Source organism: Venturia canescens, chromosome 2 (assembly GCF_019457755.1).
Source record: "Venturia canescens isolate UGA chromosome 2, ASM1945775v1, whole genome shotgun sequence".
NCBI classification, from domain to species: Eukaryota; Metazoa; Arthropoda; class Insecta; order Hymenoptera; family Ichneumonidae; genus Venturia; species Venturia canescens.
In genome coordinates, this window is record NC_057422.1 from 6459322 (window position 1) to 6473903 (window position 14582).

A 14582-nucleotide genomic window follows, 5' to 3' on the forward strand; every position below is an offset into this window, starting at 1 on the left:
TTTGATAAAAATTTAAGAGATAGCAGTCGTTTCTCTGTGCTATACGAAAAATTGCATAGTTTCGTATTTTCTCTTTTACCACACTGAATTTTACTCAATAACATAACAAAATTCATGCGCCCACCAATTATACGAGGCGCTGCGAGTATAAACATGAAAATTAACCAGCGGCACATAGTAAAATTTCAAGCAATTTGTCCAGTCCAATTGACCAATTTTTAACATTTCGCCAAAGACACGAGTGACATTCATATATCGATAAATCGTTCGATGTGAGAATTTCGCAGACCTAAATTTTGCCTGTCGTACATAGTAAAATTTGAGAGAACCGCTTTCGGCATGAAAATGCACTTTGGTGAAACGTAATAGAATGGCGATATAGAACAGCACTGCTACAAAACATAGCAAATTCATCCGAATTAATGGACCTTTTTCTAAATGGTTGCATAATTAGGGCGCAGGCAAGTGGCCAAGTCTTTTCAGTTACAAAATAGTTTTGCATAGAGTCGATAGCTCCATTTAATTTTCCATGTAAAATGAGCCATCAGCCATTTATGTTGCTAACTATTTGGTCCGCTGTAAAAATTCGAAGGAAAAATGCTTTTCCAACGTGGTTGTATAATCTGCGAAGCGATACGCGATGAGGTGAGTGTAAGTGAAAATTTTGGTTGCAGGCCATCGAGCGGCTCAGCAGCGGCCGGTCTTCTGATGTCACGCGACTGCGAGCAACGTTGTCCCGAGTTGGACGCTTGTATAAACGCTTCCCTGTGGTGCGACGGTGTGTCGCACTGTCCATCGGGTTACGACGAGGCACTGACCCATTGTTCGATCATTTTGAGATTGCCACCGCTTCATTTGGCTCTAGGGGCGTTGGTTATCGTCGCAATAATAGCCCTAATGTGTTTTACCGTTTGGCGGTTACTACGTCAGCGTACGAATCGTTCGATTTCACAGCATCGCTTGAAGAGTATCTCTTCGGAGACGGCGATAATCGATGGCAAAGAAGTGATATGCTGACAAAACGACAGTTCCGTGCGGTACGTTGAGGTCGATCGTGTCACTACCGTGTGACAATTGTCACCATTGATCGAGGTTCGAGTTAACCGTAGAGCGACATATCCGCTGCCCCGTCAAAAACCCATTGACGACTGGACGAATCACTGCCATCATGATGCGCTTCTCTTTCTCACATTTACGCTTAATTTATCAACTTCGGGCTAATTGCGGCAAACTCGAACCACTTCCTCGTAACGCGCGGAACTCTCTTTACCTAATCTATCGCAACACAGATCAATTACCGAATTTCCCTTTTTTCCAATATTTTACATCGTTTTTCCTCTTTTAATACACGCCAACGATTGTTTGTTTCAATCATCGAGACTGAATGACGGTTCGATTCGTCCGTCACGTTCTCGACCCGTTGTCGCCGTTGATTCCTTCGTTTTATTTTTCTCGAGCGACCATTGGATTTGTGTCGAACGAAATAATGATATAACGGAATTGTTACTAATTGTGAAGGAGACCTCACGAATTTCCGTACAGTTGCTCGATGTCTTTCGCTCCCGACTCATTCATTTTGCTCCATCCTTCAACCATTTGTGCTTCCCGCAGCCAATTATTACTCTTTTGCTCCTGTTCTTGCTCCGATATCCGTACGGATTCTAATGGCGATGTCGCAGCGTTTTTATTTCACTTTCGCTTGAGATAAGGGATGCAATAGTGAGCTCAAATGATCGAATATCACCGCGAGACTTAAAACGGAAAAAACGTGCTGCAGAGCGAACCGGTTATCATCAACGATTGACTATAGAACTCGGCCAAATGATTTTACGCAATTTGGGCTTCATTGTTCTCACTCAGTTATGTCAAATGATTGAACGAAATTCATAATTTCGAATTACGAAGAAGCGTGAATTTACAGACCAGGCCAGTTTTCCTTTCAGATTAGTTTCTATGTACGAATGGAAGAATTTTATCATCGACAAAGCAAACCGCGAGTAGCTAGTACCCAACTACAGGAAATATAGTGAAAAACAACTTGGCGAATTCGCGGCGCGTAGGTATAGCGATAGCTCGATATAAGCATAGACCGGAGCTCCCGCTGAAAATGCCAACACGATAAAGCACACCGCGACAAAACTGCTTGGAAGAGGACAATAATTTTATAGAAACTTAGAAAAACGTAGCAAAATGATGATGAAAAATAATAAAAGGAAGGTTCGAAGAAAGGAAAGCATCGAGCAACTGTCGAAAGGAAAACTCGCCCGAGCGTGCTCCGGCGTTAGAAGGAGAGAAAACTCGAAACGCTCGTTTCGAATTAGAAGGTACAAACTTGTACGATTGTTGAACGCGCGCGCGGTCTCGCAGCGAACGCGCGAGTTTCTAGATCGAATGTTCCATTCGAAAATTCAATTTAAATCGAAGAGTGTGCTTGAAAACGATTAAACGATAAGGTTGAAGTGTGCGGCTCGAAAAGTCGGCTGGAAGAATGTAACGCTTCTCTTCGTGTTTCGTTATCCATTAATTTCAAACGCGAGACACGTATTGAACTAATAATTCATTAATTCGTACTAGATAATGACCAAATTAACAAAACGTTAATGATAATGTTAATGAGGAACGAAACGGGCGAGATTGTTGGATTCTTTTTGTGCAAAGATGAATAAAATAATGACGACCGAAGGGACAAGAGAAAAGCATTGAAACGAATGAGACGTAGATTATATTAGTGCCGGGAATCATGTGATATATGCTGTTTTTCTCGGAGCTGTGCTTCGAATTGTTACGCCGGGATTGACGTCAGCGACATTGCGCATACACGATCGATACCTGCAGAGAGTGGCTAAATTCTTGCGTATACGTGGGCATGGAGGGGTACACCTATGCGGGAGAGCGTGTACCGAAAAGAACGTTGTTCAAGTTCGCATCGTTGGAGCGCTACGAATTTTTACTTTCCTCTTATTCTATTATTTTTTCTTCCATTCGCATTGAGCGCTGTGGTATTTTTCAAGTAGACGATTCGGTGCTGACGATGAAACCGTGTGGCATTGGGTGTGGAAAAATTGATTGGATGTCAAAGATTTATTTACAAAAAATAATGAACTTTTGTGGCGGTGAGCAGGTTTAGGGTTGCTGAGAAATTGTACTCCCAGAATCGAGCTCGAAACCAAAATTTAAGAAACTGAAAGCTACGCGTTGGAGGCAACCAATGAACTTGAATTCTCGCGAAAAAATCACGATTTTTTCACAAACTCCTGCCGCATGCGAGCGTGCGTGAATTTGGCTGTTAAAAAAAGTGTTCAACGAACGTCGAAACGATTCGATCACTCGATCCCCGACGTCGTTTCATCCCGGCTTGTAAAACCTTGTTCATATTTGTACATAGTCGAATTTTATTGTAATTTATGTATCCGTACGACTCGAATGTTCGCCTTCGTTAGCACGACGGTCGACGATCCCAACAATTTTCTCAGCCTCCGATTCATCCGAACGTTACGTGACACGCCGGAACCGGGGATTCTTAAAAAATTTTTAACTCATTCGCGATGGTCGAACGAACGTGTAATCGCGCATTCGAGTTACCCTCGTCTCAGAAAAGTCTTCGATTCGCAATGACAAACCGAGATCGGTTGTCGCATCGGTGCTAACGAAGGCTCGTCGAAATACTGCTAACTATTAGTCGTTAAGTCAAAAAATACGAATGAACATGTCGCTCATGACAAATAAGAGCGCATATTCCCACAAACGAAATAAATACCTTCGGCAGTCGAATATATCTTCAGTTCGAAGACACAAAATAATGAGAAAATAATAATTATATTAATTACGATAACGGTAACGATAACATAATAATATTAATAATCATTATAATATTAACAATAATAAGTTATTATGAAAAACAAGAAATATTAATTATGACGATGATAACTACGATGATGATGATGATGATGATGATGATGACGTTGATAATGACGATGGAGATGATGATCGGACAGATTTACGAATCTACCAAAAAAAAGGGGAAACTGCGTCTGTACCAAACAAATGTGAGCCAACAAAATATCACTATCAAGTCTAAAACTACCGCGATTTTTTACTACCAACATCTATTTCCATAGGAACCTTTAGCTATGAGTTTGTCAGCGGAAGTTTTAGGGGGCGTTGTGTTTTTTCGTTGGTTGATGTTTCTTGGTTGAGATTGGTCCGGAGTGACTTTATTCGCAGGCTTTTTTTGGTGGATTTGGAGAGGTGCCGATGAGGGGTAACGAAGATCACGATGATGACGATGATAACAACAATAATAAAATATTAATAATAATGATAATAATCGTAACGAGTAAATTAATATTGATAAAATGAATAATGATATTAACAGGAATAGCGATTATTATACGAGTCATGAGAGAAAAAAAAATATACGAAATTCGAAATAGCGTAAATACAAATTTCTTTTGCACTTCAGAGCTAGCCGGACGCACCGCCAAAATTGCCGCGTTACGGTTCTCTTTTGCACGTATGATGTTTCGGATAACGACGGGCTGAAAATTTACGATAAAATCGTTGATGAAAGAAGAGAAAACGAACGAAAGCCATGAAAAATTATGACATTTTACCAGCATTGTTTTCTTTACTTTTCGAATAAATGAAATATATAAATTTTGAAAATCAAGGAGTTCACGAATGTGTGAACAACTACGACAATCGATAATCGCAATTACAAAACTACCAAATTTTATAATCGCTCGGTCGTGTTCAATGACACAAGTTTTAAAAATTTTGACAAACAGGCTTCGGTTTGCTATTTTTTTGTCAAATTTCTGTGAAACCAAATCCATAAGAATTCCTCAATGAGGCGAACGACCCTGCAAAATTATATGCCACGGAATATTTGTCTGAGAAATTACAAAATATCAAGTCCTCAACATATTGGCTTGCGCGAGATTTTTTTCTGGATTCCTCCCTCAAAAATCACACTAAACCAGCATAAACCCGAATTGAGATGTCCAAAATATCTCGTCGATTTATAAACGCGAGAATTACGTAATCGCCAAGTACAATTTGTAAGCCAACGGAATTAATTTTTCGTCAATCAAACTGACTCACTGACCAGCACGATTCTTGTAATTAGTATCAGTTTATTGAGATTCGTTAATCATTCTTCCTCGTAGAATCTCATCAACTTTAGAGCCGTACAATTTATTTTTTCCATCACAAATTTCACACTCGCCTGTGAAAAATTAGTCCAATCTTCTCTTTCGCGTACAATGTTCCTCGTAAGCGGCAACGAGGTTTGACATTGCACGATTGTCCGTGTTTTTTCCAATCGAGAAAATGGAGCATCGTAAAGTCGCATTTTTTTCAATATTTGACGAGAAAAAATTGCACAAATGGAAGGCAAAATTCAGTAATTCAATTGGGGAAAAAAATTGAACGATTTTGTGGAATAACCAGTTGCCCCCTTCGGGAATCTAGAGTTAAAAGCGTTCGCTAAATACCCTCTTCTTAGGTACGACACGAGTACGAAGCAGAGCTTGAAAATGACGAGCGGGATTGCCTTTCGGGACAAAATGCATTTTCCGACTTTTACGGATTAACCATCGTAAAACTATTCATTGATTTTGTTCAATATTGCTCGTTCAAAGGCGAAAAGGAAAACAATGGTCATATTTTTTTCATACTAATTGTTTAAAATCGTGAAAATAAATTCGCCAGCTGATCGAAAATGAATTTTTTAGACGCCAACTCAAAATCGAGCCTCGCCCATTTGATTATTTATTGTCCCGACACTGAAGAGAATGCGAATTGTAAATAAACTCATGGTATGAATTTTAAATGGGAGTTACCGTTTCAAAAAGGAAAAGTAAAACCACAAAAAACTGTAGATCGAGAAGTAAGGAAACCCTTGAAATTATATATTCAAAGTGGGATGAACAGTAGTTAATATTATAAGTAAACCATATCTACGATGCGTTAAGGTTTCATTATAAACGAGAGAGAAAAAAAAACGAGCTTCTCGCCAAGTTTTCTCCTCGCGGATGACGAAAAATCATTGTTTCTGTGAGCATCCTCGATCCGAAGGAATGTTACGCATGAGTTGATTGAGTGTTTTTTACTTCCATTCGTTATTTCACATTTCACGAGTCACAATAATCGAAAGTTCCCGAAACTTTTTGTCTCCAATTGTAGGTTCGTACTATTTTGAGAAGAATAGAAAAACTGCTGACTGTAATTGATTTTATGAAGAAGCGAGGTCACTCTAGAGCGAGAAAAAATCGATAAGCTTTATCGTTTTTGCTCAGTGAAGTTATTTAATAAATCAAAATTCCGTAGACCATCCTCCAACGAACTATTAATGGACCAAAAAACAATTTATTGGGGATAGCGCAATGGATTACCGCTGCACAGCATTTGTCCAGTGAAAACTTTTTTTCGAGGGGGTCCACAACCGGAAACGATCTCGAACTATTCTTAACCGAGAACAAAAAAACCAACATTTTTTATTCTACCTAAGAATAGCTGGAGGACCAAAAATTCTTGCGTCACTTTGCAATTTTTTTTCATCAATAATTATTTGGTTAACGTACAAGAAAGTTTCTCAATTTATAAAAATCCTACGTCCTTTTCCAGCAATTCATCGAATCGAAAGGATTTTGTTACTTTTTTCGAGATTGAAAGAATTGTATTTGATTAATGAACAAATGATCGGACCATTATGAGCGTTCCGGCGTACAAATTAACTCGTTAATTTTCTGAAATTTTATCATTTTTCTACCGCGTTTCTTGTCTCGACTTTTGCTAAAGCGATATTAGAAAAATCGAAAATTTTTTACATAAATATGTGCACAATGAGCTCTCCGAGTTCGTTTAAGCTCTGGGCAAAATATGAGAATAAATTCACGAGGACAAAACCGTGTTTGTTGGGTTTCGAAGTCGCGAGACTCCGACAGCATTTTTATCGACGATGAGCCAAGAGTCATTCATCTCTGCACGAGTTTTTTTTCTTCAAATTTCATTTGTACTTTTAGACTTCAATGAGGTTTCATTCATTTATAATTCGAGTCTGACTTCTCACAAATATTTATTTCCAATCTACATTAGAAATCGGACAATTCCAAACGCGCGTTAAATGTACATACGTTAAAAAACGTTACAATGGACTTTCGAATGTTAATCAAACGGAGTATGATTTCGAGCGTAAACTCTTTATCGCCCCTCGTTCATGCGCACCGTAATTGTGCCTCGAACGATGCACGACGAATGTCCGAGCAATGATACAGCGCGCTTAAACTGTGTACGCCGAAAAATGCAGGGCACGATTTACCGGATGACAAACGGTCGACGGGCGAATGTTCTCCGTTGGTTTCATTTCTCAATATAATTTTTAGAAACGAAATTTTGCATTGATTTACTTTTTAAGAGAGTTCTCGAACTCATTGACTGATTCACCAGCGTGAATGTTCAATTTTTGTGAATTTCACAAGTTTCCAATAGCTTTAAACAAGAAATAACTAAACAAGGAAATCTGCTCAATACTGCCGAGCCCGCCCAGTATTCTTGCGACAACGAGAGAGAGAAAGAAACGAAGAGAAAGAGAAAGAAGTGCGGCCCGGAAAGGGTTGAGATGAGATTTTGTCGGGGATTATCGAGATAATTTAACGAATAAGCTGCTCAGTAAGCTTGACCATGAACTCGTCTACCTTCCCACATTTCTTTGTCGATCGCCCAAGTTGAATTTCCGTTTGCACGGCGGCGTTGAAGTTCGTATCGTCAAGATACAAAGCAACACGAAAAGTGTGATGTCGATCGCGAGCAAATTTTGTATTCGAAAACTTTTCTTTTTCCACGATTCGAATATTTCGTTTCGTTTTTACGATTAAACTTCAATAGCGCCGTCTCTCTGCGTTCACCTTCCACAATGGCACAGTTTTCATCGACGACCACAATATTTTTAAAATAGAAACGTACGTAATATCGTTGCGTGTTTTGAGTGAATATTGAGAATTCAACGAATTTGACAAATTATGAGAAAAAATGAAATTTCTCGTTGGTTCTCGAGTGCAATGGGGAATAAATTAAGTTGAATTTCGGCGAGCGTGCGTGAGGTCAGGAAGCCAGTACTCTGACAATAAGAATAATTGCAATCGCCACAGCTCCACGCACACGAATGAGCGGAACGAGAGGAAAAAGCAACGCGATTGCGACGTGTATGATTGAGAATAGAAAGCGCACAGAACACTTATCAAAAACGTCAGTTATACGTCTGCGAAGAGGAAAAACGAAACGGAACGAATCGAGATTGTTCTCCACCGTAGGAATTAGCATCTCCCCCGCGAACGATAAGCCAGAACGTTGTGGGTGGATGTAAACATTTGTAAAGTCAATCTTGTGGCGCGCTTCGTTTTCCAGCTACAGACAACAACAAAAGAAATGTTAAAACACACAATAAAAACGATGTACCTTGAGCAAACATAAAAAACGATGTATCAGTTGTGAAAAAATTAAAAACGACGAAATTACGAAACAGCATGGACACCGGGGACACCGCTCGCAGTGACTCATTGAAACATTAATAATGAACCTGTTCGAAAATGCAACGTTTCCAAAAAATTATTTCACCATTCGCTCTCGTTGTCTCGTTTCATTGATTTTTTCCTCTGTAAAAACTATAATTTTCCTCTTCTCCGCGGGTCCTTTCCACAAGAGAATACTCGATCGTTGGAGTTACATTTTTTTCATCGTTTTGTAACAAACCAGAAGTGACTTTTTTGTTGCATCATTTATACATGTATTTCGAGATTCATATAGATTGTTTTTTATTTTTGTTGTTTAAGCATACAGAAAAAATCATGACGGGCTAAAAACAAAGTCGTCGAACCACCGAGTGTTTTGTGTTCGTCTACATTTTTTTTCTCTCTCTCGTTATCGTTCCAGCCTGCATGATATTTCTGCGATACAACGAGTATTAACATCGACATTATATTATTTTTATCGATAATCGTATTAAACGACCTCTTTTATCATATTAAACGAAATACGATATTGGATCGATGCATCTTGAGATTATTTTCAGACAAATCGCGCTTCAATTATTGGTAAGTCCGTTTCGATACCAAAGAGAGGCCATAAGGTTCGAGGTTTTCGCGCTGTTGGTGCCCAGTCATATCCAAAAAGTGGAGAATTTGTTTTCTCATCAATTTCATGTGTTTTCCCATGAGACCATTTCATTTTATCGCCTTATAATAATCGAGAGTATTGTACAAATTTGGAATTAAACTTAAAACAGTACGTCGCTCCTGAATAGTGTGAAAAATATTCGAATTGATTTTTTTTTTTTTTTTTTTTTTTTTTTTTTTTTAATATGCACTATTCTCGCAATGACTTTCACGTGGAAACCATAACTCTGCTGCATAACTATTCTATTTTGATAAATCTTAGTATATCCGCTCTATGCGAGCTCGAGTTTCGTTCCACGTCATTTTACAAGAATCAACGTTTCTGGGTAATGGTTATCCATGATTATTTCATTGAAAATCTTGCATTCAGCGTCGTCTTTACAGAGTCAACTCGTAACTTTTTACAATGAGTATTCAAGAAACTCGGAAAAATTATACTGTTAAAACTAAAGTAAATCGTAGCATTCTGCTGCTTGTTCAAAAACGAAATAATTTTTCATTCGTTGAGTTTGCCAGGATATATAGAATTTTCACACGAATTTCATCCGTTCAATTAAATCACGATTCTCCAATGACTTTGCGCATTTGAAGAAAATATTTGCCGATAAACAATTTGGCAATATTCCACACCTCGAGAAGATGACCGTACATCAAGAAAATCCTCGCGTTCGTTTAAAGGCAAAATGGACTGTTCCAAATAATTCAGCAATCAAGCGATTTTCGATCGTGCTTTCGTGCTTCTCTTTTTATAGATCATTCAATAGTTGAGAGAGGAACGGGGGGCAGAGAAAGAGAGAGCTTTAATATTTTATTCATGCTATATACACACACACCAAATAACCTTTGAACGCTATTCGACCTGCACCGTATAAGATATTCATCGAAACCCTTCGAGCTCAACGGCTGACCACCATTTTTGGAAATTCTTATATTTTGAGATATCGAAAATCGTCTCTCAAGAACGCAATGAAAAATGTTTGATTTTATTGATATTTCGATGGTGAATATTATCATTGTGAAACACAAAATAACCATTTTGCGCGAATTTTACTATTCTCAACTTTTCTGCAATCGAATACATCGATTGTGCAAAGATTGAAATACAACGTCTTGTGAACGGTATTTATAGTAGGGAAGAAAACATTGTGGAACACGCCGTTTGGCAGTTGTAACGTTAAAATAGTATCACCTTTTCCTTAAAACGTGAACTTCTAATGGTGATTCAGCATATTCCTGATAAACAATAGTTTTTGGCCCATGTATAATACAAAATAAAAACGATTTGATGATTTTTCTACATGATCGGAAAGAAGCAGAACTTACTGTCGTTATTACGTTCCTTTGAAACTATTTCAATGTTTCCCGACTTAATTTTGTTTGGCTTTATTTGCATTCGGGTAAATTTGGTGCTGCCGTCTTGGTTGTTTTTTTCTTATCATCTCTCATCTAATTTCATTATTTTCTTAACGTTGAACGACCTTTATACGCGTCTTTTGGTTTATATCATTTGCTTTTCTCTTTTCTTTTACGCATTCATACTCCTGTCTTATAATTTTAGCATCTAGTCTCGTAAAGACCACTGCGACCGATGTATCTTACCCACTTAATAACGTCATGATCGGAATAATTGAGTTTGGACTCAAAGACCTTCAAATATCTGACTTTGAAGCCCGAAGGAGCGAACGGTACCTCGAAATTCATCGATATGGGGGGTCGAGTCCATTTTTTCTTCGTATCCGTCTCCAATAGATCTATTTCCGCTGATAGTTGTGTTTCTTTCATTCCGGCCATACGCTTTATTTTCCACACTATCGCGTTCTCCGATGCCTTGTATTTGGCTTTGCCCTTAAGACATATCAATTGTACACCTGCCGTGTTCAGTGGCGTTGGTACTCGCACCTCGATCTTTTGACCCAACAACGATGGCTTGAAATTCGACTTTAGAACTACTTTCACCTCCATCTTTGTACGCCCGACTTCGCGTACCAGTGGTATTACGCGAAATGGTAGTGATATATCTTTCGTTGTACGGTATCTAAAAAGATTTGACCCCAAATTATTTCGTTGTCACTATGCTAAATCGAAAAAAAAAAACGAATGATTTTTCTTCATATGATTGTAAAATATCATTGAAGGAAGTACGATCATCGAGTCAAATCCAAGGTCCTGACTTGCAATTTTTATATAAATTAGACGAACACTGAAGTGCCCATTGCTAAAATTTGGGCTCGATTGATAGTTTAGTATTTTCACAATTGAATCGCAAAGTCGGGCTTTTTGAGCCACCAAAGTCTTTCAATTTCACGTGAACGTCAACGCGAAATAGCTCTCCTGTTCGCCAGTTGTTAAATTTTCAAGACAAGATTTTCCTGGGGTACATATTTTACAATTATGGGGAGAAAATTGATTTGGTGCATGGTTAAAGCCGATGCGGGGGTCATACCTCACTTATATGGTGTGTATCGTAACCATGTAAATTTGCAATCATGAAATGAAATGTGCAACTTACCTCATCAATTCGAATTCACCATCAGGTGGTATAAAACTAATGGAATGTTCAGTCTCGAATTTAGAGAGTTTGACGCATTGATGAAATTGGCAATCGTCTATAACAACCACAGGTTTTCCTGAACGGGCTCCTGTCGGATCGTCATTCACTCCACCAAGAGTTCCAGCGCCACCCTTCATGCCCCGAGCATCCATTACGATTTTATCATTGATTCCAAACTTACATTCGGGCATACCCGATAAATATGACTTCATCACCACCTGTAATAAAAATGCATGGAAAACGTTTTTATACGACTGAAAAAATATTCAGAGTGGAACTCGTTATTTTGATATCTTTCTGGATAACTCTGAAATAAAGGAATGTATTTTACCTTGCCAGCAACATGTGCGCTCAAAACTTGTCCTTGTTGGCTCATCAACAAATTAACATATTCCAATACATCGAGGAAAAGTTCATTTCGACGATACTTTATGCCTTCTCTTCTCCAGCCAATTTGACCAGTAACTTGCGATGTTATCTGCGCTTGTTCTTCCTTTGTTGCAGATTTCACTCCTTGCTGAGTAATGAATGTTTTCAATACACCGGTATCGCAGTTCTGAGGGTAGCCAAAGTCCAAGATTTCTGCAAATTACAATAGATCAATGAATTTTAAATATTGAATGTCAATACGAGGTTAGAAATTTTAAATAAAAATGATTCACCAATAGGAACTTGAGCGTTGTCAAAGGAGGTGAAAAAGTTAAATTCCAATAATGAGATAAAATTATAACTAGCTGCAAATATATATACGAAAACATAAGAAATGGAATAATGATTATTGAAGATTCTTACCATCCAGCAATTCGTAGATGAGCACAAAGTTATTCTTGATGTTCTCTTCGGAAATTTTGCCAAAATAAGATTGCATGACATCGATGATCTTGAGCAAAAACTCAAAGACCATTGCGGCGTTGACATTTTGTTTTGTTACAGCAGCGAGCCATATGTTGGCTCTTTTGATGTGGAAGAAAGAAGTTCTGGCGATGTTCGTAACTGGTGAACGAACCTGCTGACGCGCATGGATTACATTGACACGAAATGCATCAACAGCATTTCTGCCAATGTCATCTCGGTAGACACGAGATATAAGAACCTCCCCCTTGTGGTTGTAAACAAACAGACCCCCAATCATCGCGATGGAGGATTGTGACAATTTTTCTCCACTAATCCATGCCTAAACAAGGAAATAAACCTTTTTTGAGTAACTCATGTATGCTGTTATTTACAAACACTTCCAAACAGAAAGTGAACAAGATTCAACTTTTATCAGATGCAAAAAATAAGTAACAAAAGAATTACTAATTGTATGTTGTTTTGATAATTTCCTAATCATTTTATTCGTGTACGGAATATTCGGAATCAAATAAAATTCGAATGCCCCTGTCATATATGTGAACGTGAAAATTGACCAATATAATTGTATTCTAACATGAAATATTTGGTGAACGATTCAAGAAATCTGAATGGTTTTTTCTTTCTCATATTCGGCAATTAATAAATTAAAATAATTTTTTATATCACAATGTCAGTTTTTCAGTTATCAAAAAATGCCGCCATCAATAAAACACGAATGATCCTTTCGACCAGATAAAAGAATGCTACAACCCAACGAACTTTTTTTTTTTTTAATTGCCCCGCTCAGTATTTTATACGAATTTTGCACAATACATTATAGGATCAATATATCCAATGAATACGTAATTATTTGAAGTTTATATGACGCGTACGCGAATAGTCGATAACGCCCCTTTTCATGGATGACATTTCTCTACTCAGCATCTACAACGTCTTGTGAACGGTTAATAGTATCGATCGAAAGAATCTTTTCTATATTCGGAATATTCGTTGCCGTGTGAATTCAAGAATTAAACTTTAGCACATTTATTAACATATGCAACATAAATTGACTCGAATACTCACACATCTCTTATCCTCCACACGTTAATCGAAATTGATATTAATTTTTTTCTTTTCTACACTGATAAACTATTGCAGTGCGTGCCGACTTGGCGAACTGAACTCTGAGCAATTCAATCTCACCGACGACAGCACTGACTGCCAAGTAACGAAGTACACCCACTTTTTCAAACTACGCTAGTAGCATTGAAGTTTAAATCACCGTTGAAAAACAAACTTTTCATGCAGTATATTAGAAGTCATTTTTGTCGAAGTTGAGATTTATCATTTACATCTGAACTCTCTTCGTTCCATTTATTTATGCAATATTTCCCCGCGAGCGTTTGATTTGACTAATCCGTTTTCACGCGAAGGCGCATTTCCATGAATTTGCCCGCCAAGAAACTTCTAACGTTGTGCATTTTTGATATTCCCATAATTCTACGAGAACAATCTTTTCACATATGTGTTGAATGGTTACTTTTGTTTTCATAAAGAAACAAATTATATATATAAATATATAGATATACAGAAAATTGTGATTTCAAGAGGAAAAAAGAATGTATAAGTGAAAAGTGGTTCATGGGACATCTCGACCATCCGCGATTACTTTCATTTTCAGCGAATAAATGAAGAGCCATTATATTTTTCGTCAAACAAATTTTTTCCCTGTATACTAATTTTTTTGAACAACAAAATTAATTGTTTAGATTTTTTGCACTCTCATGAAAACGCATACCAAATCGCGCTCTATATTCATCGGTCGATAAAACAAAACGCGTGAGTGCAAGAAAGATAATGCGCACGTTTTTATATATAATTGTTGAGAACGCTCGATATTTCGTTAGAAGCAAAGATCCTCTGATGAAACGAGAACAAAATTCACTACTTTTTTCTTCTAATTATATCTCTATTTCCGAAAAAAATTGAATCTACTATTTAGCTATCCCTCTCGCACTCAG

General features: G+C 37.7%; 2 protein-coding genes across 4 annotated transcripts in view; one reads left to right on the plus strand and one right to left on the minus strand.

Moving 5' to 3' along the window:
• LOC122407363 (uncharacterized) overlaps positions 1-9303 on the plus strand; it is a 93101-nt gene extending 83798 nt beyond the window's left edge. For all 3 annotated transcript variants that reach the window (XM_043413526.1, XM_043413525.1, XM_043413527.1), the window contains one exon: positions 675-9303. In XM_043413526.1, coding sequence (XP_043269461.1) covers positions 675-1017 — 343 coding nt within the window. In that variant the 3' untranslated portion in view covers positions 1018-9303. The remainder of the gene's footprint in view (positions 1-674) is intronic.
• On the minus strand, positions 8789-13800 carry AP-2mu (adaptor protein complex 2, mu subunit). The gene is made up of 5 exons (XM_043413528.1): positions 13645-13800; positions 12517-12898; positions 12056-12306; positions 11683-11942; positions 8789-11208 (listed from the first exon to the last, which is right to left on the minus strand). The coding sequence occupies exons 2-5, from the start codon at positions 12854-12856 to the stop codon at positions 10728-10730; spliced, it is 1332 nt and encodes a 443-aa protein (XP_043269463.1). The 5' UTR covers positions 12857-12898; positions 13645-13800; the 3' UTR covers positions 8789-10727.
• Positions 13801-14582: the final 782 nt, after the last annotated feature.

What these genes read in the sequence shown, in the direction of transcription:
- AP-2mu (XM_043413528.1), bottom strand. Translation starts at nt 12,856, where the DNA reads ATGATTGGGGGTCTGTTTGTTTACAACCACAAGGGGGAGGTTCTTATA. An exon ending in CATCTACGAATTGCTGGATG is followed by an intron (nt 12,307 to 12,516) that starts GTAAGAATCTTC and finishes TGTAATTTGCAG; the next exon opens with AAATCTTGGACTTTGGCTAC. An exon ending in GGTGAATTCGAATTGATGAG is followed by an intron (nt 11,209 to 11,682) that starts GTAAGTTGCACA and finishes AAATCTTTTTAG; the next exon opens with ATACCGTACAACGAAAGATA.